The 24,861-nt window shown below is 49.2% G+C and overlaps 1 protein-coding gene across 5 annotated transcripts in view; it reads right to left on the reverse strand.

The window, feature by feature from the left end:
* Positions 1 to 24,861, reverse strand: part of MYRF (myelin regulatory factor) — a 257,540-nt gene that overhangs the window by 13,062 nt on the left and 219,617 nt on the right. For all 5 annotated transcript variants that reach the window (XM_068260423.1, XM_068260425.1, XM_068260424.1 and 2 more), the window contains 5 exons: positions 9,474 to 9,562; positions 6,226 to 6,294; positions 1,964 to 2,037; positions 1,716 to 1,868; positions 568 to 792 (listed from right to left, as the gene is read on the reverse strand). In XM_068260423.1, coding sequence (XP_068116524.1) covers positions 568 to 792; positions 1,716 to 1,868; positions 1,964 to 2,037; positions 6,226 to 6,294; positions 9,474 to 9,562 — 610 coding nt within the window. The remainder of the gene's footprint in view (positions 1 to 567; positions 793 to 1,715; positions 1,869 to 1,963; positions 2,038 to 6,225; positions 6,295 to 9,473; positions 9,563 to 24,861) is intronic.

Here is a 24,861-nt window from a genome sequence, read left to right on the forward strand (position 1 = left end):
GTGCTGACATGTTTGCCCCATTGCGTTCATTTTGTATTGACATGTTGCCCGCAGTTCGTTTATTTTGTACGGACATGTTTGCCCGCAGTGCGTTTATTTTGTACTGACATGTTTGCCCGCAGTGCGTTTATTTTGTACTGACAAGTTTGCCCGCAGTGCGTTTATTTTGTACTGACATGTTTGCCTCCATTGCGTTTATTTTGTACTGACATGTTTGCCCACAGTGTGTTTATTTTGTACTGACATGTTTGCCCGCAGTGCGTTTATTTTGTACTGACATGTTTGCCTCCATTGCGATTATTTTGTACTGACATGTTTGCCCGCAGTGCGTTTATTTTGTACTGACATGTTTGCCCGCAGTGTGTTTATTTTGTACTGACATGTTTGTCCCCTTGCATTTATGTTGTACTGACATGTTTGCCCCCATTGCGTTTATGTTGTACTGACATGTTTGCCCCCATTGCGAGAGTGAAAGGAAAGGTGTGTAAGGTATATTGGACTGTCTTTGAGATGTGGAGCAAGTAGTTCTGTAGTTTTCCACACGTAATGTGAACATGTAACACTCACCATTCCGCTGTGTGACACCGGCACTAGTGGACAGTCTGGTTGTTTCTGACACACTTCTCCTGTTGCGAGGGTCCATGCCGGGGAGGCTGTTGGGGCTGTGTTTTGTTTTGCTTTGTGTATATTGTGGTGGAGGACTTACAGGGCGGACTGGAGTCTGTAGAGAGTTGCGACTTTTATCCAGGACCCGCGATTTTGCCTTTCTGATGGTGCCGGATGAAGTATTGTCTGTGGCAGAGATTTATAGATGTGATTGACACAAAAACAAATAGGCAAAAAAACAAAACAAACATCTAGTAGATATGTCAAAGAAATTGTAGGATCATACAATAAAACAATGACAAATTTTGTAAACACAATAGACATAAAACTGCTTGTATAGCTGACTAAGCAGTACCATTACTGTCCAAAACTAAAGAGGCCCCTTTTACACTAGTATGGTAAACCTGCGTTGTGTTACCCTATTCAGCCACAAGAGGCCGCAAAAGCAATGACAATCTATGGAGACTTTTTCACTTACTGCAGGTTGTTGTGGGCCGACAGCACATAGTTTTGCTATCTGTGGCTGCTAAAGGGTTAGACATGCTCCAACCTTGGGCAATAAACTCACTAGGTAGGACTTCCAGCAAGGGTAGGTAGAAAGAATAGGTCCTGAGGAGCTCTCACGTGTATGGTAGTTCAAAAAGAAAAAAAAACATCATCATTATAGTGGGACGGGAGGAGGAGCCTCTACCTGTGGATGTCGAGCCAGGGGAACATGTGCTTGTACTGTACATCATGCAACCAATGTGTTTATATTAACATGCACGACCCATATACTAGCAAATTAATAATATTATTAACAATGAACCCAAGTTCCCGGAGGCTCGACACTTATGGGGTGCTCCTAATGAGGCACACGAAGGCATCTCTTTCATATACCACTGGATAGAAATATCTAGAATTTGCATGCAATTTTAAAGTCTGTAGCACATTTGAGAGCAAGAGGTGTGTGTGTATGGTGGGGAGGGGGTGGGGAAGGGGTTGGGGTTCTAGGGTATGGCCACACTGCCTCTCCAAACAAGATAAGTGTTCACCTTGTAGCCATTAGCACACTTTTCTTGGTCTGGGTTTAGCCTTTTAATTGCACCTGCTATATGAAAGATCCCCACCTGTTACTGAGGTCTCTGGTCGAGAAGCCATTTTGCCGAATGTGACAGCAGGAGAAGAAGAGACACTATGAGAGGCAGAACAGCAGACTTCTTGGCACGGCGGTTCTAAACATAGATTTATTGTGATGGAAGGATGCTGATTGTGTTCCCAGTCTATTTAGGAAAGAAAAACAGACACAAAGGTTTACCGTATAGGACAATTCCAGAAATAAAACCAACAATATAGATATGTCAGGAGGGTGACCAACCTGTGCTGTCCGTGGCCTGTATTGGGGGAGTGGTGGAGCTTCTTAGTTGTGTGGTATCAAAATTCTGACTTGAGCTACAGAAATAATATAAGTGTCAGTCAAGGCAAGAAAGGAACATGGGGCTGAAGGATGGCACTGCACTCTAGATGTCAATAACAGTGATGAGGTGAGATCTGTGAAAGAGACATACCGTACGCACACAGCAAATGGTAGAGTAAGGCGGATCTGTCTGAAGAAAGTCAGAGTACACGTACCAGGTGGAGTGAAAGCACTGCTAGAGGTAGACAGCGAGAGGACAGACACAGCACCAAACACAGGGCAAGAAAAGGAGACACACACATCAGTGTAGATCAAGACAAAGCGCACTACAGATCCAGAATTTTACTACAAATACCATTAAGATTGCTTTAAAGGAAATTCATTGTAATGGAAATAAAAGTAAAGCCAGGTACACACCTTCAGTTTTGATAGGCCAATGATTGGCCAATTTTACCACCTCATACTACATGGAGGTGGTAAAATTGTCCATTGATTGGCCAATCAAAATTGGAGCTGTGTAACAGGCTTTAAATTTAAGCCTGGTACACACACCAAGTTTTAATTGGCCAATGACTGCCCAATTTTACCACCTCTAAGTAGTATGAGAGTCAACAGATTTTAAATACTACTAACAGACTGTGTAGGTAAGCTCTCACACTATATGGAAGCAGAGCCGGGACAAGGTCCTCCAGCACCCAAGGCTGAGACACCAAAGTTCGCCCCTCCATGCCTGCCACCCCAGCCATCACACACTGATTGCTATTAGAATAAGAGGCGCCACATGGCCCACATCCTCCCCAACACCTTAATATCTAGTTATATGGCTTGCAGTTACTGCCATGTATCCCCTTTTCTTATTTCTTTCTGCTTCAAACACAATTAGGAATGACAGCTGAATGAATTATGCGCCCCCTCCTACACTGCGCCCTGAGGCTGGAGCCTCTCCAGCCTCTGCCTCGGCCCGGCCCTGTATGGAAGTGGTACTATTGGCCAATCATTGACCAAGCAAAACTGGATTTGTGAACTACTTAATTCCATAACCAAAACACCTCACTTGTACTGCAAGTTTCTGCAACCTACATACACCTCTTTGAAATATGTTTATTTTCTTTCCTTTCCCTCTAGATTGTCTTTCCCTGTGTAAACAGCAGCAGCATTATATTGGAAAGAATAAAGCCTGGTACACAAATTTAATTTTCAATGACTACTTATCACTTCATACTACATGGAGGTGGTATAATAAGTCAGTCAGCCAATCAGAATTGGTTGTGTGTACTAGGCTGCAATACTAGGCTATCTCATGCTATGGACGTAGCCAAAGGCAAAGGGTGCTCAGGACAGCCTGCCAGAGTCTGAAGCAGAGACCAGTTTTGTTCTGATGTGTAGTAGCCCTTAATAGCAGAAATTCACACTGAAATCTTGTCCCATAATTAACCTATCTGGCCAGTTTCTCAAAGCCACCTCCCCGTCCAGCTGATATCTAGTGAAGTTGTCACTCATCATTCTAATGATCTAGCCATAGGGATTCCAGTACATATGCCTGGTGGCAGTGGCGTAGCTAAGGAGCTGTGGGCCCCGATGCAAGTTTTACAGTGGGCCCCCCAAGCACTCTATACATAGCAATTGATACAGCGCACCAAAACCTGCCAATGGCAACTACAGTGTCAGAGGTGCAAGAAGGGATGGGGAACAGCTTGTTAATGATTACCACTATTCAAAGTGTCTATAGAAGTGTCTATAGAAGTGATTATTATGAGCAAAGGACCAATAGAGAGCTAATACTGTAGTTAAGGGAGGGCCCTTCGGGGCCCCTCTGGCCCAAAGGCCCCGATGCGGTCGCTACCTCTGAACCCCCTATTGTTACGCCTGGTGGATTTAGAAGTGGTATACGCGGAGGGAGCACCACTTTTAGGGTTAAAAAAAAGCATACAATGGATGTGTTCCTTAAAAGCTGGCAACCTTGGCTCTCCAGTGTGAAGAACTTGGGCCTGCAATCCCTGGTGACCTCTGTCTAGGAAGATTGCCCTGTTTTCTGCTCTCACTGTTAAGCCCCAAGCCATGCACAACCCGATAAACATATGTTCTGATATATGTCATATATTGATAAACTTGACGTTTTCCTGGCTATTCCGAATGTTATTTTCTCTCTTTGTATATTTGTTGCTATTATGCTATTATGCAACCACCTGACCTGCTCCACATGTGGGGTTAAATATAGGAATTACTATTGTATGTCACATTTTTTGACAATAAAACTCTTTCAAACTAAAAAAAAAAAAAACATACAAAAATGTGTTAAATTCAATTTGAGCCCCTCAAAGGCTTATTGGTTGCAATTAATAAATGTTTTTCTTTGTTCAAATGTTCCCAACAAGATGATCACAGAAGACAGATTAGCATATCATGAACTAGAACTATGTTTATTCTAACAATGGGCTTTATTCACAAGACTTCTCATAAATGACTTATTTAACACCTAAGTAAAGTGGACCCAAATTAAAAATACAAGATTTCAGAATTAAAATCTATTTTCTAAATCATAATAATAAAGCATGCACTGAAATGCTCATAGGCTTGAAGGAGTGTTTATTTATCTTTGTATGTGTCAGAGTGGTGCAACTAAATATTTTGAATTAAAAAAATGTTTGGTTTTGGTGCGCTTTAATAAAAATAACCTTTTTATTAATTAGGGGTTAAAGATTAAAAATAGCCTTTCAGCACATTTACAAGCAAAATAATCACTCAAAATAAAGGTAGCCAGTCGATCGACTAGTGACCCACACACTACAAATGTGATCCTATGCGATTCACCTTCACATATGATCTGACCGATGTTGTGTCTCCATGCTCTGAATGCAAAAATCGATTCAGAGTCAATCGAATGACATGTGAACAGTAGCCAATTCCTGTGCGATTGACCAATATCTTGCATCCTGCTCCATCAACTAAGCTGGTCGATTTGGCATAAAATCAGCCACTTTTCATCGATTGGGAATCCTGGAAGACACTCGATTCTTTCTTGATTCTATAAAATGATCGAATTGAATGGTGGATCGTACAGCCAAATCGCTTGATCCTCGATGTATGACTTCCTTAACCTCTAGAGGACCGGGGGTTTTACCCCCCCTAAAGAACAGGGTATTTTGGTAAAAAAAAGGCCACTGCAGCTTTAAGGCCAAGCTGCAGGACCGCACAACACAGCACACCAGTGATTCCTCCCCCCTTTTCTCCCCACCAACTGAGCTCTCTGTTGGTGGGGTCTGATCGCCCCCCCCCCCCCCCAGTGTTTGTTTGCTTGTTTCGTATAAATATTGTGTTTTGTTTTTTTATAAATCTGTCGCGCTTTTCCCTCCCTCCCACCCCACAGCCAGCCAATAACGGCGATCGGCTGTCATAGGCTTCTGCCTATGAGAGCCGATCGCTCTATAGTGTCCCATGGGGACAGCCATGTCACACGGCTGTCCCCAGTACAGCGCTGCTGCTGATCGCAGCGCTGTACAATGTAATTAGACGGCGATTCCGCCGTCTAACAGTCTCCGCTCGGAGACTGAAGGCGGAGCTCTGCTCCGCCCACTAACAGGAGATGTGCGCGCAACCTGCGCGCGATCTCCTGCACTGCGAGCCCCAAGGACTTTACGCCAATCGGCGTGAGCTGGTCCTGGGGCTGCCGCCGCGGCTACGCCCATTGGCGTGACGCGGGCGGCAAGCGGTTAAAGGGAAGGTTCGAGCACCATAAAAATCACCTCGGGCTTCCTCTAGCCCACTGCATCTGTTCCGTGCCCTCACCGCAGCTCAGGTGGCTTCCGGTCCCCTCCGGTGCAGATGCCAACCTTGCCAGGTCGTCATCTGGACTGTACTGCGTAGGCGCAGAACTAGGCGCAGTACAGTCCTGATGATGTAAGTGCGGCTCTGAGACCCGCTCACGCAGACGCATTGGACATCTTGCGCCGGAGGGGACCCCCAGACCATCTGCGTGGAGCTGAGCTGCGACGAGAGCACAGGACAGCTGGCAGAGGCTGGTGGAAGCCTCAGGTAAGTGGATTCTTTTATTTTTAGCGTTCTCGGATGTGACCTTTAAGTTCCTGATTAACTTAATTTCAATATTACTTTTCTTACCTTCATTATATTATATTTTTGTTTTTTTGAAAGCTTAAAAATGTAACATAGATAAGGTAAAAACGCTTTGTGAATCATGCTCATTGATTTCAGAATACTGCACTTACCCATCCATGTCCAAAATATCATCCTCACTGCGTAAATTCAACACGTAGAGAGTTGTCATGGAGATAACACTGTAAAATTAGGGAATGGAATTATCATTTTTACACTGTTTCATAAATCTGCTTCACTGTACTGTACTATATTAGCTATTGCACTCTTTGATACATCTTCTCCACACAGGTATTTCACCTACAAATGATACAGGAGGTCAAGTGGCTTTCACACTTCTGATCTTCTGATACAGTTACTCTATGATCTAAGATACCTGCTTGTAATTGATTTGGCTACCTTCTGAAAAGGAACTGATAACAAATTAGGTTTAATGCTGGGCATAAATGGTTATATAGTTCTTATCAATGAGCCGCTGATGGCTCGATTGATAATATCCAACCGGTCCGATCACCGCGGCGGATCGATTCTGCGCTTGATCCCCGCGGGTGGACAATGGAAAAAACGAGCGGCTGATAAGGAAGTGCCCGCGGGGACGAGCGGGAATCGATCCATGCACCCGCGCGGACTAGCGGGGACGCGCCAGCACCGAGCCAGCGGCTCGATTCCGGCGCATAAACGCACTGTGTATGCCCAGCATTAGTAAGAGCCATATAACAAATCATCGTAAACTATCAACTCAAGTTTAATCATTAATGCTGGGAACCCACCATACAATTATTATTTCTGATTCCTTTTTCAATCGAGAAACCTTATCAGATCGGAAGATTTTCAGTTTGGTTATCGCAAGGCAGCATGCGATTTTAACCACTTGAGGACTACAGTGCTAAACCCCCCTAAAGACCAGGCCATTTTTTGCTTAATTGGCCACTGCAGCTTTAAGGCCAAGCTGCAGGGCCACACAACTCAGCACACAAGTGATTCCCCCCCCCCCCCCGTCCTTTTTCTTCCTACCACCAGAGCTTTCTGTTGGTGAGGACTGTTCGCCCCCCAGTTTTTTCTTTTTTTTTAAATAAATATTTATTGTCATTTTTTTAAATAATTTTTTTTCCACCCACCCTCCCCCGGCCAGCCTATCACAGCAATCGGCTGTGATAGGCTTTAGCCTATTACTGCCAATCGCTCTTTTGTGCCCCAGGAGGACAGCTGTGTCACACAGCTGTCCCCAGTACAGCGCTGCCTCAGATCGCAGCGCTGTACCCAGTAAAAAGACGGCGGTTTTGTCGTCTATCAGTCCCCCAAGCGGCGATCCCCGCTGGGAGACTGAAGGCGGGGCGGAGCTCTGCCTCCCAAGCAGGAGATGCGCGCGCAGCCTGCGTGCGATCTCCTGCAGTAGCCGTCCCGAGGACTTGACGCCAATTGGCGTTAGGCGGTCTTGGGGCTGCCGTCGCGGTCACGCCCATTGGCGTGAGGCGGTCTTAGGGTAGTTAAGGTCAGTATTGTTCGGTTTTTCTATCGAAATTACATTGGACAGGTTGGAAATTATTGATCAAAAATACGATTCTCGTACCATGTGGTTATGTGATCAATATTTTCGCTTGATTATGTTATTGTTAATTGCTGTTCCTTGTCAGTGTACCAGCCCCAACCACAAGCACAGTGTCATCAAGAGTGGGAGGGCTGCAGGAGGTGTTGAGTCCTCAGTGGGAGGTGTTGTCAGTGTGAGGTATTGAGTCCTCAGTGGTAGGAGTTGTCAGTGTGAGGTACTGAGTCCTCAGTGGGAGGTGTTGTCAGTGTGGGATATTGAGTTCTCAGTGGGAGGTGTTGTCAGTGTCAGGTATTGAGTCATCAGTGGGAGGTGTTGTCACGGTGAGGTATTGAGTCCTCGGTGTGAGGTATTGAGTCCTCAGTGGGAGGTGTTGTCAGTGTGAGGTATTGAGTCCTCAGTGGGAGTTGTTGTCAGTGTGAGGTATTGAGTCCTCGGTGTGAGGTATTGAGTCCTCAGTGGGAGGTGTTGTCAGTGTGAGGTATTGAGTCCTCAATGGGAGTTGTTGTCAGTGGGAGGTATTGAGTCCTCGGTGTGAGGTATTGAGTCCTCAGTAGGAGGTGTTGTCATTGTGAGGTATTGAGTCCTCAGTGTGAGGTATTGAGTCCTCAGTGGGAGGTGTTCTCAGTAAGAGGTATTGAGTTTTCAGTGGGAGGTGTGGTCATTGTGAGGTATTGAGTCCTCAGTGTGAGGTATCGAGTCCTCGGTGTGAGGTATTGAGTCCCCAGTGGGAGGTGTTGTCAGTGTGAGGTATTGAGTCCTCTGTGTGAGGCATTGAGTCCTTTATAGGGAGGTGTTGTCAGTGTGAGGTATTGAGTACTCAGTGGGAGATGTTGTCAGTGTGAGGTATTGAGTCCACAGTGGGAGGTTTAGTCAGTGTGAGGTGAGTTCTCAGTGGAAGTGTTGTCATTCAGGTATATTGAGTCCGCAGTGGGAGGTGTTGTCAGGGGGAGGTATTGAGCCCTCTGTGTGAGGTATTGAGTCCTTGGTGTCAGGTATTGAGTCCCCCGTGGGAAGTGTTGAGTCCCCCGTGGGAGGTGTTGTCAGTGTGAGGTATTGAGTCAGTGTGAGGTGTTGTCAGTGTGAGGTATTGAGTCCTCTGTGTGAGGTATTGAGTCCTCAGTGTGAGGTATTGACTCCCCAGTGGCAGGTGTTGTCAGTGTGAGGTATTGAGTCAGTGGGAGGTGTTGTCAGTGGGAGGTATTAAGTCCTCAGTGTGAGGTATTGAGTCCCCAGTGGGAGGTGTTGCCAGTGTGAGGTATTGAGTCAGTGGGAGGTGTTGTCAGTGTGAGGTATTGAGTCAGTGGCAGGTGTTGTCAGGGGGAGGTATTGAGCACTCTGTGTGAGGTATTGAGTCCTTGGTGTGAGGTATTGAGTCCCCCGTGGGAAGTGTTGAGTCCCCCGTGGGAGGTGTAGTCAGTGTGAGGTATTGAGTCAGTGGGAGGTGTTGTCAGTGTGAGGTATTGAGTCCTCGGTGTGAGGTATTGAGTCCCCAGTGGGAGGTGTTGTCAGTGTGAGGTATTGAGTCAGTGGGGGGTGTTGTCAGTGTGAGGTATTGAGTCAGTGGGAGGTGTTGTCAGTGTGAGGTATTGAGTCCTCTGTGTGAGGTATTGAGTCCTCGGTGGGAGGTGTAGTCAGTGTGAGGTATTGAGTCTAATTGCATTTTTTTTATAATTGATGCAAATAGAGCTAGTGCATTTCCTGCTGACTTCTAGGATTGAACAGACTGGCTCCTGAATTGTATGCTAATTCGTCCACGTCTGCTAAAAGTACAACCCCACTTTAAGGTTTTGTTAAATCTCAAGGATATAATACCTGAAAGCCATGATGATAACTAAGGCTATGATGGTTGCTTGAAGGAAGCGTTGGCTAACACAGCTCTGATCAGGTGAAGGAGGCACTGGCTAAAGTGAAGAAAGAAACAAAATGACATACACCACAACACAATAATCAAATATATGCCCTGAAGTCACATGGCCTCACCCACTTTATCTTTTTCTGACTATGCTATTCTAGAAGTGTGTTGACTATTGGAAATTGCACAGGTTTGGGAGCAGGAGTGTGGGCAGCAGGGCAAAGTTGGGTAGAAGCACTCAATGGAGATGATAGGATACATTTAAGTCATGACTTGAGAAAACCTGTACTGAAAGGGATATGGAAGGCAACATCTTTATTTCCATTTATACCAACTACCTGACTGTTGTGTTGACATTTTAACTTCAGTAAAGTCAAAACTTCAGATTTTTGTTCTTAATCTGCATAAATGATTCAAAAAATATTAGGGAGAGAGAATCAGCTCAACAGCCAGACAAACATGGCAGCTTACATATCTTTCTCACCACCAGTTTTCTTTAATAAAACTTCTAAAGCTTCCATTATCATCGGTGATGTAATAATTAATGCACATGTGCTGTCTACTGAGAACTTGGTGGTGTAATAGTTAGTGCTCAACTATTGCTGCTTACTTTGTCCATTGTGATATAGCAGTTAATGCACTTCTGTTGTCTGCAGTGACCCTGGTGGTGTAGTAAGATGTTACACCTCTGTTGTCTGTAGGGACCCTGGTGGTGTAAGTAGATACTACACCTCTGTTGTCTGTAGGGACCATGGTGGTGTAAGTAGATACTACACCTCTGTTGTCTGTAGGGACCCTGGTGGTGTAGTATATGTTACACCTCTGTTGTCTGTAGGGACCATGGTGGTGTAAGTAGATACTACACCTCTGTTGTCTGTAGGGACCCTGGTGGCGTAGTAAGATGTTACACCTCTGTTGTCTGTAGGGACCCTGGGGTGTAGTAGATATTACACCTCTGTTGTCTGGAGGGACCCTGGTGGTGTAGTAGATATTACACCACCATGGTCCCTACAGACAACAGAGGTGTAAGTAGATACTACACCTCTGTTGTCTGTAGGGACCCTGGTGGTGTAGTAAGATGTTACACCTCTGTTGTCTGTAGGGACCCTGGTGGTGTAGTAGATATTACACCTCTGTTGTCTGTAGGGACCCTGGTGGTGTAGTAAATATTATACCTCTTTTGTCTGTAGGGACCCTGGTGTTGTAGTAGATATTACACCTCTGTTGTCTGTAGTGGCCCTGGTGGTGTAGTAAATATTATACCTCTTTTGTCTGTAGGGACCCTGGTTGTGTAGTAGATATTACACCTCTGTTGTCTGCAGTGACCCTGGTCATAGGCAAACGCAGGGGGGGGGGGGGGGGGGGAATTACAGCTGCCCGGAATCCCACCTCAGACCAGAGCCGGTGCATTGTCTGGGGACAGGCACAAATTAAGACACCAGAAGATCTGCAGGCCTCCTGCAACTCACAGCACTGCCCCCGTTCTTTCCCTGCTGCAGCTGACTTTAGATGGAGCAGCAGCGTGTATACAGAGCATGGAACAGCACTGGGGAACTTTACAGAGCACATAGCAAGGTATGAACACAGCCCTGTGCCCCTGCTGTGTGGAGGCTTCACTTTCCCCTTCATTAGCAATGTCAGCTGTCCTCATTATTATCTGTATCCAAACTGCTCCTGATTGATCCCGTTGTCGATCTCTAACAGATTGGACATTTAGGAAATAATTGTCAGATCCCGTCAGTCGGATGGGAAATTGCATTATGTTTACCCAATATGATGCCCTACCACAGGCTTTCTCAACAAGGGTTCCCTGGAACCCCAGGGTTCCTTGAGGACTCTGCAGGGGTTCCTTGGCATTTTTCCCCATCGTGGGGGGAAGTATGATAGTGCACATTATAATAGGGGATACTGTAAAAATTAGCACTAAATTGGGGGTCAGAATAATAATTTTCACATTAATAAAAAAGCTCTCGGATAAGGAAACAGTATAATGAGGGGCAGTGTAATAGGGGGAAGAAAAATAAACAGCCTCACCGACTTTTAAAGCCCATGCCTCCTGAAAAATAAATGCAGGGGTTCCTCGAGATAAAAAAATTGTTTGCAGGGTTCCTCTGGGGTAAAAAGGCTGAAAAAGGCTGCCCTACCATATTATTATACTACATTGTGCGTGACTGAGGGAGACCTTTCAGGAATCCCCCCCTTGAAAATCCTGGGTTTGCCCCTGCTGGTGGTGTAGTAGATATTACACCTCTGTTGTCTGTAGGGACCCTGGTGGTGTAGTAGATATTACACCTCTGTTGTCTGTAGTGACCCTGGTGGTGTAGTAAATATTATACCTCTTTTGTCTGTAGGGACCCTGGTGGTGTAGTAGATATTACACCTCTGTTGTCTGTAGGGACCCTGGTTGTGTAGTACTGTAGATATTACACCTCTGTTGTCTGTAGGGACCCTGGTGGTGTAGTAGATATTACACCTCTGTTGTCTGTAGGGACCATAGTTGTGTAGTAGATATTACACCTCTGTTGTCTGCAGTGACCCTGGTGGTGTAGTAGATATTACACCTCTGTTGTCTGTAGGGACCATGGTGGTGTAGTAGATATTACACCTCTGTTGTCTGTAGGGACCATGGTGGTGTAGTAGATATTACACCTCTGTTGTCTGTAGGGACCATGGTGGTGTAGTAGATATTACACCTCTGTTGTCTGTAGGGACCATGGTTGTGTAGTAGATATTACACCTCTGTTGTCTGCAGTGACCCTGGTGGTGTAGTAGATATTACACCTCTGTTGTCTGTAGGGACCATGGTTGTGTAGTAGATATTACACCTCTGTTGTCTGCAGTGACCCTGGTGGTGTATTAGATATTACATCTCTGTTGTCTGTAGGGACCATGGTGGTGTAGTAGATATTACACCTCTGTTGTCTGTAGGTACCCTGGTGGTGTAGTAGATATTACACCTCTGTTGTCTGTAGGGACCCTGGGGTGTAGTACACATTACACCTCTGTTGTCTGTAGTGACCCTGGTGGTTTAGTAGATATTACACCTCTGTTGTCTGTAGGGACCCTGGGGTGTAGTAGATATTACACCTCTGTTGTCTGTAGGGACCATGGTGGTGTAGTAGATACTACACCTCTGTTGTCTGTAGGGAACCTGGTGGTGTAGTAGATATTACACCTCTGTTGTCTGCAGTGACCCTGGTGGTGTAGTAGATATTACACCTCTGTTGTCTGTAGTGACCCTGTTGGTGTAGTAGATATTACACCTCTGTTGTCTGTAGGGACCATGGTGGTGTAGTAGATATTACACCTCTGTTGTCTGTAGGGACCCTGGGGTGTAGTAGATATTACACCTCTGTTGTCTGGAGGGACCCTGGTGGTATAGTAGATATTACACCTCTGTTGTCTGTAAGGACCATGGTGGTGTAGTAGATATTACACCTCTGTTGTCTGTAGGGACCCTGGTGGTGTAGTAGATATTACACCTCTGTTGTCTGTAGGGACCTTGGTGGTGTGGTAGATATTACACCTCTGTTGTCTGTAGGGACCCTGGTGGTGTGGTAGATATTACACCTCTGTTGTCTATAGGGACCTTGGTGGTGTAGTAGATATTACACCTCTGTTGTCTGTAGTGACCCTGGTGGTTTAGTAGATATTACACCTCTGTTGTCTGTAGGGACCATGGTGGTGTAGTAGATATTACACCTCTGTTGTCTGTAGGGACCCTGGGGTGTAGTAGATATTACACCTCTGTTGTCTGGAGGGACCCTGGTGGTATAGTAGATATTACACCTCTGTTGTCTGTAAGGACCATGGTGGTGTAGTAGATATTACACCTCTGTTGTCTGTAGGGACCCTGGTGGTGTAGTAGATATTACACCTCTGTTGTCTGTAGTGACCCTGGTGGTTTAGTAGATATTACACCTCTGTTGTCTGTAGGGACCCTGGTGGTGTGGTAGATATTACACCTCTGTTGTCTATAGGGACCTTGGTGGTGTAGTAGATATTACACCTCTGTTGTCTGTAGTGACCCTGGTGGTTTAGTAGATATTACACCTCTGTTGTCTGTAGTGACCCTGGTGGTGTAGTAGATATTACACCTCTGTTGTCTGCAGTGACCCTGGTGGTGTAGTAGTAGATATTACACCTCTGTTGTCTGTAGTGACCCTGGTGGTGTAGTAGATATTACACCTCTGTTGTCTGTAGTGACCCTGGTGGTTTAGTAGATATTACACCTCTGTTGTCTGTAGGGACCCTGGTGGTGTAATAGATATTACACCTCTGTTGTCTGTAGGGACCCTGGTGGTGTAGTAGGTAAGGCATCTCTGCTGCCTGCTGTTTTCTGCTCTGACAATGCTGGTATAGTAGGTAATGCACCTCTGCTGTGACCCTGATGGAGTAATAGGTGATGCTCTTCTGCTGTCTGCAGTGGCCCTGGTGCATACGTATGAAATTGCCACCGGGAGATTTGGGTGCAGGATACAGCCGGTACACGGCTTATCCTGCTGCTGCACAAAATTACTATTCCCCCTCAAGGTCCACGTGAATGGTGAGAAATGCTGTAATTCGGCTTCCAGCTACTGCTGGCGGCCGAATTACAGTGTTTTAAATGTAACTTCAGCTCCATCTTCTGATGGCGCCGAAGTTACTCAGTGTACGCTGCTATAGCCGTAATTCCTATTACGGTCTATGGTGGCGCCGGCTGCGCCCAAATCTCGTGTGCTGTATTCAAGTTGCTCGGCCATGATGGTTTAGTAGATATTACACCTCTGTTGTCTATATGGACTAGTGACTCTGGTGGTGTAATAGGTTATGACACTGGTGGTGTAGTAGATAATACACCTCTGCTGTCTGCAGTGACCCTGGTGGTGTAGTAGGTAATGCACCTCTGCTGCCTGCTGTGACACTGCTGGTGTAGTAGGTAATGCACCTCTCTGCTGCCTGCTGTGACACTGCTGGTGTAGTAGGTAATGCAACTCTGCTGCCTGCTGTGACACTGCTGGTGTAGTAGGTAATGCACCTCTGCTGTCTGCAGTGACCCTGCTGGTGTAGTAGGTAATGCACCTCTGCTGTCTGCAGTGACCCTTCTGGTGTAGTAGGTAATGCACCTCTGCTGTCTGCAGTGACCCTGCTGGTGTAGTAGGTAATGCACCTCTGCTGCCTGCTGTAACACTGCTGGTGTAGTAGGTAATGCACCTCTGCTGCCTGCTGTGACACTGCTGGTGTAGTAGGTGATGCACCTCTGCTGTCGGCTGCGACACTGGTGGTGTAGTAGGTAATGAACCTCTGCTGCCTGCTGTGACACTGGTGGTGTAGTAGGTAATGCACAGGGCCGGATTTAGGCCAAGGCCACTTTGCCATGGCCTAGGGCACCACTGGAGCAAGGGGCGAGTGGGCAGCAGTCTACACTGGTGCAGCATTTGCAAGCAAGATCGGGCAAGCACCTGACTGCGGTGGCTGATAGAGACGGAGCTTCTGCCCTAAAGAAGAGCGGAGATGTCAGTGACATTGATGGCTGCTGCGGTGTGGAGTCAAGCTGGCTACCAATACTGAAAGGTTGGGGGGGGGTTCATCTTGCTACCTATACTGAAGGGGGCGGCTGGTGACAGTGGCCTTGGGCGGTAAAGAGTACAAATCCAGCCCTGGTAATGCACCTCTACTGACTGCAGTGACAGTGGTGATGTAGTGATTAATCTGCCTGTGCTGTATTCTGTGAGGCTGGTGGTGTAGTAGGTAATGCACCTCTGCTGTCTGCTGTGACACTGGTGGTGTAGTAGGTAATGCACCTCTGCTGTCTGCAGTGACCCTGCTGGTGTAGTAGGTACAGGTAATGCACCTCTGCTGTCAGCTGTGACACTGGTGGTGTAGTAGGTAATGCACCTCTGCTGTCTGCTGTGACACTGGTGGTGTAGTAGGTAATGCACCTCTGCGGTCTGCTGTGACACTGGTGGTGTAGTAGGTAATGCACCTCTGCTGTCTGCAGTGACCCTTCTGGTGTAGTAGGTAATGCACCTCTGCTGTCTGCTGTGACACTGGTGGTGTAGTAGGTAATGCACCTCTGCTGCCTGCTGTGACACTGCTGGTGTAGTAGGTAATGCACCTCTGCTGCCTGCTGTGACACTGCTGGTGTAGTAGGTAATGCACCTCTGCTGCCTGATGTGACCCTGCTGGTGTAGTAGGTAATGCACCTCTGCTGTCTGCAGTGACCCTTCTGGTGTAGTAGGTAATGCACCTCTGCTGTCTGCAGTGACCCTGCTGGTGTAGTAGGTAATGCACCTCTGCTGCCTGCTGTGACACTGCTGGTGTAGTAGGTAATGCACCTCTGCTATCTGCAGTGACCCTTCTGGTGTAGTAGGTAATGCACCTCTGCTGTCTGCAGTGACCCTGCTGGTGTAGTAAATAATGCACCTCTGCTGCCTGCTGTGACACTGCTGGTGTAGTAGGTAATGCACCTCTGCTGCCTGCTGTGACACTGCTAGTGTAGTAGGTAATGCACCTCTGCTGTCGGCTGCGACACTGGTGGTGTAGTAGGTAATGCACCTCTGCTGCCTGCTGTGACACTGCTGGTGTAGTAGGTAATGCACCTCTGCTGTCTGCAGTGACACTGCTGGTATAGTAGGTAATGCACCTCTGCTGCCTGATGTGACACTGGTGGTGTAGTAGGTAATGCATCTCTGCTGCCTGCTGTGACACTGCTGGTGTAGTAGGTAATGCACCTCTGCTGTCTGCAGTGACACTGCTGGTATAGTAGGTAATGCACCTCTGCTGTCGGCTGCGACACTGGTGGTGTAGTAGGTAATGCACCTCTGCTGCCTGCTGTGACACTGCTGGTGTAGTAGGTAATGCACCTCTGCTGTCTGCAGTGACCCTGCTGGTGTAGTAGGTATAGGTAATGCACCTCTGCTGTCAGCTGTGACACTGGTGGTGTAGTAGGTAATGCACCTCTGCTGTCTGCAGTGACCCTGCTGGTGTAGTAAATAATGCACCTCTGCTGCCTGCTGTGACACTGCTGGTGTAGTAGGTAATGCACCTCTGCTGCCTGCTGTGACACTGCTAGTGTAGTAGGTAATGCACCTCTGCTGTCGGCTGCGACACTGGTGGTGTAGTAGGTAATGCACCTCTGCTGCCTGCTGTGACACTGCTGGTGTAGTAGGTAATGCACCTCTGCTGCCTGATGTGACACTGGTGGTGTAGTAGGTAATGCGCAGGGCCGGATTTAGGCCAAAGCCACTATGCCATGGCCTAGGGCACCACTGGAGCAAGGGGCGAGTGGGCAGCAGGCTACACTGGTGCAGCATTTGCAAGCAAGATCGGGCAAGCACCTGACTGCGGTGGCTGATAGAGACAGAGCTTCTGCCCTGAAGAAGAGCGGAGATGTCAGTGACATTAATGGCTGCTGCGGTGTGGAGTCAAGCTGGCTACCAATACTGAAAGGGTGGGGGGGGGAGGAAATAAGGGAGTCATCTGGCTACGAATACTGGAGGGGGGGTTCATCAGGCTACCTATACTAGAGGGCACGGCGGGGTGGGGGGGTCATCTTGCTACCTATACTGAAGGGGGCGGCTGGTGACAGTGGCCTTGGGCGGTAAAGAGTACAAATCCAGCCCTGGTAATGCACCTCTACTGACTGCAGTGACAGTGATGATGTAGTGATTAATCTGCCTGTGCTGTATTCTGTGAGGCTGGTGGTGTAGTAGGTAATGCACCTCTGCTGTCTGCTGTGACACTGGTGGTGTACTAGGTAATGCACCTCTGCTGTCTGCAGTGACCCTGCTGGTGTAGTAGGTAATGCACCTCTGCTGCCTGCTGTGACCCTGCTGGTGTAGTAGGTAATGCACCTCTGCTGTCTGCAGTGACCCTTCTGGTGTAGTAGGTAATGCACCTCTGCTGTCTGCTGTGACACTGGTGGTGTAGCAGGTAATGCACCTCTGCTGCCTGCTGTGACACTGCTGGTGTAGTAGGTAATGCACCTCTGCTGCCTGCTGTGACACTGCTGGTGTAGTAGGTAATGCACCTCTGCTGCCTGCCGTGACACTGTTGGTGTAGTAGGTAATGCACCTCTGCTGCCTGCTGTGACACTGCTGGTGTAGAAGGTAATGCACCTCTGCTGTCTGCAGTGACTCTGCTGGTGTAGTAGGTAATGCACCACTGCTGTCTGCAGTGACCCTTTTGGTGTAGTAGGCAATGCACCTCTGCTGTCAGCTGTGACACTGGTGGTGTAGTAGGTAATGCACCTCTGCTGTCTGCTGTGACACTGGTGGTGTAGTAGGTAACACACCTCTGCTGTCTGCAGTGACCCTTCTGGTGTAGTAGGTAATGCACCTCTGATGCCTACTGTGGCCCTGCTGGTGTAGTAGGTAATGCACCTCTGCTGCCTGCTGTGACACTGGTGGTGTAGTAGGTAATGCACCTCTGCTGTCTGCTGTGACACTGGTGGTTTAGTAGGTAATGCACATCTGATGCCTACTGTGACCCTGCTGGTGTAGTAGGTAATGCACCTCTGCTGTCTGCAGTGACCCTGCTGGTGTAGTAGGTAATGCACCTCTGCTGCCTGCTGTGACACTGCTGGTGTAGTAGGTAATGCACCTCTGCTGCCTGCTGTGACACTGCTGGTGTAGTAGGTAATGCACCTCTGCTGTCGGCTGCGGCACTGGTGGTGTAGTAGGTAATGCACCTCTGTTGTCTGCAGTGACACTGCTGGTATAGTAGGTAATGCACCTCTGCTGCCTGATATGACACTGGTGGTGTAGTACGTAATGCGCAGGGCCGAATTTAGGCCAAGGCCACTATGCCATGGCCTAGGGCACCACTGGAGCAAGGGGCGAGTGGGCAGCAGGCTACACTGGTGCAGAATTTGCAAGCAAGATCGGGCAAGCACCTGACTGTGGTGGCTGATAGAGACGGAGCTTCTGCCCTGAAGAAGAGCGGAGATGTCAGTGACATTGATGGTTGCTGCGGTGTGGAGTCAAGCTGGCTACCAATACTGAAAGGTTGGGGGGGGAGGAAATAAGGGAGTCATCTGGCTACCAATACTGGAGGGGGGGTTCATCAGGCTACCTATACTAGAGGGCACGGTGGGGTGGGGTGGGGGGGTCATCTTGCTACCTATACTGAAGGGGGCGGCTGGTGACAGTGGCCTTGGGCGGCAAAGAGTACAAATCCAGCCCTGGTAATGCACCTCTACTGACTGCAGTGACAGTGATGATGTAGTGATTAATCTGCCTGTGCTGTATTCTGTGAGGCTGGTGGTGTAGTAGGTAATGCACCTCTGCTGCCTGCTGTGACACTGGTGGTGTAGTAGGTAATGCACCTCTGCTGCCTGCTGTGACACTGCTGGTGTAGTAGGTAATGCACCTCTGCTGCCTGCTGTGACACTGGTGGTGTAGTAGGTAATGCACCTCTGCTGTCTGCAGTGACCCTGCTGGTGTAGTAGGTAATGCACATCTGCTGTCTGCAGTGACCCTTCTGGTGTAGTAGGTAATGCACCTCTGCTGTCTGCAGTGACCCTGGTGGTGTAGTAGGTAATGCACCTCTGCTGCCTGCTGTGACACTGCTGGTGTAGTAGGTAATGCACCTCTGCTGTCTGCAGTGACCCTTCTGGTGTAGTAGGTAATGCACCTCTGCTGTCTGCAGTGACCCTGCTGGTGTAGTAGGTAATGCACCTCTGCTGCCTGCTGTGACACTGCTGGTGTAGTAGGTAATGCACCTCTGCTGCCTGCTGTGACACTGCTAGTGTAGTAGGTAATGCACCTCTGCTGCCTGCTGTGACACTGCTGGTGTAGTAGGTAATGCACCTCTGCTGCCTGCTGTGACACTGGTGGTGTAGTAGGTAATGCACCTCTGCTGTCTGCAGTGACCCTTCTGGTGTAGTAGGTAATGCACATCTGCTGTCTGCAGTGACCCTTCTGGTGTAGTAGGTAATGCACCTCTGCTGTCTGCAGTGACCCTGGTGGTGTAGTAGGTAATGCACCTCTGCTGCCTGCTGTGACACTGCTGGTGTAGTAGGTAATGCACCTCTGCTGTCTGCAGTGACCCTTCTGGTGTAGTAGGTAATGCACCTCTGCTGTCTGCAGTGACCCTGCTGGTGTAGTAGGTAATGCACCACTGCTGCCTGCTGTGACACTGCTGGTGTAGTAGGTAATGCACCTCTGCTGCCTGCTGTGACACTGCTAGTGTAGTAGGTAATGCACCTCTGCTGTCGGCTGCGACACTGGTGGTGTAGTAGGTAATGCACCTCTGCTGCCTGCTGTGACACTGCTGGTGTAGTAGGTAATGCACCTCTGCTGTCTGCAGTGACACTGCTGGTATAGTAGGTAATGCACCTCTGCTGCCTGATGTGACACTGGTGGTGTAGTAGGTAATGCGCAGGGCCGGATTTAGGCCAAAGCCACTATGCCATGGCCTAGGGCACCACTGGAGCAAGGGGCGAGTGGGCAGCAGGCTACACTGGTGCAGCATTTGCAAGCAAGATCGGGCAAGCACCTGACTGCGGTGGCTGATAGAGACAGAGCTTCTGCCCTGAAGAAGAGCGGAGATGTCAGTGACATTGATGGCTGCTGCGGTGTGGAGTCAAGCTGGCTACCAATACTGAAAGGGTGGGGGGGGAGGAAATAAGGGAGTCATCTGGCTACCAATACTGGAGGGGGGGGTTCATCAGGCTACCTATACTAGAGGGCACGGTGGGGTGGGGGGGTCATCTTGCTACCTATACTGAAGGGGGCGGCTGGTGACAGTGGCCTTGGGCGGTAAAGAGTACAAATCCAGCCCTGGTAATGCACCTCTACTGACTGCAGTGACAGTGATGATGTAGTGATTAATCTGCCTGTGCTGTATTTTGTGAGGCTGGTGGTGTAGTAGGTAATGCACCTCTGCTGTCTGCTGTGACACTGGTGGTGTAGTAGGTAATGCACCTCTGCTGTCTGCAGTGACACTGCTGGTGTAGTAGGTATAGGTAATGCACCTCTGCTGTCAGCTGTGACACTGGTGGTGTAGTAGGTAATGCACCTCTGCTGTCTGCTGTGACACTGGTGGTGTAGTAGGTAATGCACCTCTGCTGTCTGCAGTGACCCTTCTGGTGTAGTAGGTAATGCATCTCTGCTGTCTGCTGTGACACTGGTGGTGTAGTAGGTAATGCACCTCTGCTGCCTGCTGTGACACTGCTGGTGTAGTAGGTAATGCACCTCTGCTGCCTGCTGTGACACTGCTGGTGTAGTAGGTAATGCACCTCTGCTGCCTGCTGTGACACTGCTGGTGTAGTAGGTAATGCACCTCTGCTGTCTGCAGTGACCCTGCTGGTGTAGTAGGTAATGCACCACTGCTGTCTGCAGTGACCCTTCTGGTGTAGTAGGTAATGCACCTCTGCTGTCAGCTGTGACACTGGTGGTGTAGTAGGTAATGCACCTCTGCTGTCTGCTGTGACACTGGTGGTGTAGTAGGTAACGCACCTCTGCTGTCTGCAGTGACCCTTCTGGTGTAGTAGGTAATGCACCTCTGATGCCTACTGTGGCCCTGCTGGTGTAGTAGGTAATGCACCTCTGCTGTCTGCTGTGACACTGGTGGTTTAGTAGGTAATGCACATCTGATGCCTACTGTGACCCTGCTGGTGTAGTAGGTAATGCACCTCTGCTGTCTGCAGTGACCCTGCTGGTGTAGTAGGTAATGCACCTCTGCTGCCTGCTGTGACACTGGTGGTGTAGTAGGTAATGCACCTCTGCTGCCTGCTGTGACACTGCTGGTGTAGTAGGTAATGCACCTCTGCTGTCGGCTGCGACACTGGTGGTGTAGTAGGTAATGCACCTCTGTTGTCTGCAGTGACACTGCTGGTATAGTAGGTAATGCACCTCTGCTGCCTGATATGACACTGGTGGTGTAGTACGTAATGCGCAGGGCCGGATTTAGGCCAAGGCCACTATGCCATGGCCTAGGGCACCACTGGAGCAAGGGGCGAGTGGGCAGCAGGCTACACTGGTGCAGAATTTGCAAGCAAGATCGGGCAAGCACCTGACTGTGGTGGCTGATAGAGACGGAGCTTCTGCCCTGAAGAAGAGCGGAGATGTCAGTGACATTGATGGTTGCTGCGGTGTGGAGTCAAGCTGGCTACCAATACTGAAAGGTTGGGGGGGGGGGGGGGGAGGGAGGAAATAAGGGAGTAATCTGGCTACCAATACTGGAGGGGGGGGGGGTTCATCAGGCTACCTATAATGAAGGGGGCGGCTGGTGACAGTGGCCTTGGGCGGCAAAGAGTACAAATCCAGCCCTGGTAATGCACCTCTACTGACTGCAGTGACAGTGATGATGTAGTGATTAATCTGCCTGTGCTGTATTCTGTGAGGCTGGTGGTGTAGTAGGTAATGCACCTCTGCTGTCTGCAGTGACCCTACTGGTGTAGTAGGTATAGGTAATGCACCTCTGCTGTCAGCTGTGACACTGGTGGTGTAGTAGGTAATGCACCTCTGTTGTCTGCAGTGACACTGCTGGTATAGTAGGTAATGCACCTCTGCTGCCTGATATGACACTGGTGGTGTAGTACGTAATGCGCAGGGCCGGATTTAGGCCAAGGCCACTATGCCATGGCCTAGGGCACCACTGGAGCAAGGGGCGAGTGGGCAGCAGGCTACACTGGTGCAGAATTTGCAAGCAAGATCGGGCAAGCACCTGACTGTGGTGGCTGATAGAGACGGAGCTTCTGCCCTGAAGAAGAGCGGAGATGTCAGTGACATTGATGGTTGCTGCGGTGTGGAGTCAAGCTGGCTACCAATACTGAAAGGTTGGGGGGGGAGGAAATAAGGGAGTCATCTGGCTACCAATACTGGAGGGGGGGTTCATCAGGCTACCTATACTAGAGGGCACGGTGGGGTGGGGTGGGGGGGTCATCTTGCTACCTATACTGAAGGGGGCGGCTGGTGACAGTGGCCTTGGGCGGCAAAGAGTACAAATCCAGCCCTGGTAATGCACCTCTACTGACTGCAGTGACAGTGATGATGTAGTGATTAATCTGCCTGTGCTGTATTCTGTGAGGCTGGTGGTGTAGTAGGTAATGCACCTCTGCTGCCTGCTGTGACACTGGTGGTGTAGTAGGTAATGCACCTCTGCTGCCTGCTGTGACACTGCTGGTGTAGTAGGTAATGCACCTCTGCTGCCTGCTGTGACACTGGTGGTGTAGTAGGTAATGCACCTCTGCTGTCTGCAGTGACCCTGCTGGTGTAGTAGGTAATGCACATCTGCTGTCTGCAGTGACCCTTCTGGTGTAGTAGGTAATGCACCTCTGCTGTCTGCAGTGACCCTGGTGGTGTAGTAGGTAATGCACCTCTGCTGCCTGCTGTGACACTGCTGGTGTAGTAGGTAATGCACCTCTGCTGTCTGCAGTGACCCTTCTGGTGTAGTAGGTAATGCACCTCTGCTGTCTGCAGTGACCCTGCTGGTGTAGTAGGTAATGCACCTCTGCTGCCTGCTGTGACACTGCTGGTGTAGTAGGTAATGCACCTCTGCTGCCTGCTGTGACACTGCTGGTGTAGTAGGTAATGCACCTCTGCTGTCTGCAGTGACCCTTCTGGTGTAGTAGGTAATGCACCTCTGCTGTCTGCAGTGACCCTGCTGGTGTAGTAGGTAATGCACCTCTGCTGCCTGCTGTGACACTGCTGGTGTAGTAGGTAATGCACCTCTGCTGCCTGCTGTGACACTGCTAGTGTAGTAGGTAATGCACCTCTGCTGTCGGCTGCGACACTGGTGGTGTAGTAGGTAATGCACCTCTGCTGCCTGCTGTGACACTGCTGGTGTAGTAGGTAATGCACCTCTGCTGTCTGCAGTGACACTGCTGGTATAGTAGGTAATGCACCTCTGCTGCCTGATGTGACACTGGTGGTGTAGTAGGTAATGCGCAGGGCCGGATTTAGGCCAAAGCCACTATGCCATGGCCTAGGGCACCACTGGAGCAAGGGGCGAGTGGGCAGCAGGCTACACTGGTGCAGCATTTGCAAGCAAGATCGGGCAAGCACCTGACTGCGGTGGCTGATAGAGACAGAGCTTCTGCCCTGAAGAAGAGCGGAGATGTCAGTGACATTGATGGCTGCTGCGGTGTGGAGTCAAGCTGGCTACCAATACTGAAAGGGTGGGGGGGGAGGAAATAAGGGAGTCATCTGGCTACCAATACTGGAGGGGGGGTTCATCAGGCTACCTATACTAGAGGGCACGGTGGGGTGGGGGGGTCATCTTGCTACCTATACTGAAGGGGGCGGCTGGTGACAGTGGCCTTGGGCGGTAAAGAGTACAAATCCAGCCCTGGTAATGCACCTCTACTGACTGCAGTGACAGTGATGATGTAGTGATTAATCTGCCTGTGCTGTATTTTGTGAGGCTGGTGGTGTAGTAGGTAATGCACCTCTGCTGTCTGCTGTGACACTGGTGGTGTAGTAGGTAATGCACCTCTGCTGTCTGCAGTGACACTGCTGGTGTAGTAGGTATAGGTAATGCACCTCTGCTGTCAGCTGTGACACTGGTGGTGTAGTAGGTAATGCACCTCTGCTGTCTGCTGTGACACTGGTGGTGTAGTAGGTAATGCACCTCTGCTGTCTGCAGTGACCCTTCTGGTGTAGTAGGTAATGCATCTCTGCTGTCTGCTGTGACACTGGTGGTGTAGTAGGTAATGCACCTCTGCTGCCTGCTGTGACACTGCTGGTGTAGTAGGTAATGCACCTCTGCTGCCTGCTGTGACACTGCTGGTGTAGTAGGTAATGCACCTCTGCTGCCTGCTGTGACACTGCTGGTGTAGTAGGTAATGCACCTCTGCTGTCTGCAGTGACCCTGCTGGTGTAGTAGGTAATGCACCACTGCTGTCTGCAGTGACCCTTCTGGTGTAGTAGGTAATGCACCTCTGCTGTCAGCTGTGACACTGGTGGTGTAGTAGGTAATGCACCTCTGCTGTCTGCTGTGACACTGGTGGTGTAGTAGGTAACGCACCTCTGCTGTCTGCAGTGACCCTTCTGGTGTAGTAGGTAATGCACCTCTGATGCCTACTGTGGCCCTGCTGGTGTAGTAGGTAATGCACCTCTGCTGTCTGCTGTGACACTGGTGGTTTAGTAGGTAATGCACATCTGATGCCTACTGTGACCCTGCTGGTGTAGTAGGTAATGCACCTCTGCTGTCTGCAGTGACCCTGCTGGTGTAGTAGGTAATGCACCTCTGCTGCCTGCTGTGACACTGGTGGTGTAGTAGGTAATGCACCTCTGCTGCCTGCTGTGACACTGCTGGTGTAGTAGGTAATGCACCTCTGCTGTCGGCTGCGACACTGGTGGTGTAGTAGGTAATGCACCTCTGTTGTCTGCAGTGACACTGCTGGTATAGTAGGTAATGCAC

This window comes from Hyperolius riggenbachi, chromosome 11, assembly GCF_040937935.1.
Source record: "Hyperolius riggenbachi isolate aHypRig1 chromosome 11, aHypRig1.pri, whole genome shotgun sequence".
Classification (NCBI taxonomy): Eukaryota; Metazoa; Chordata; class Amphibia; order Anura; family Hyperoliidae; genus Hyperolius; species Hyperolius riggenbachi.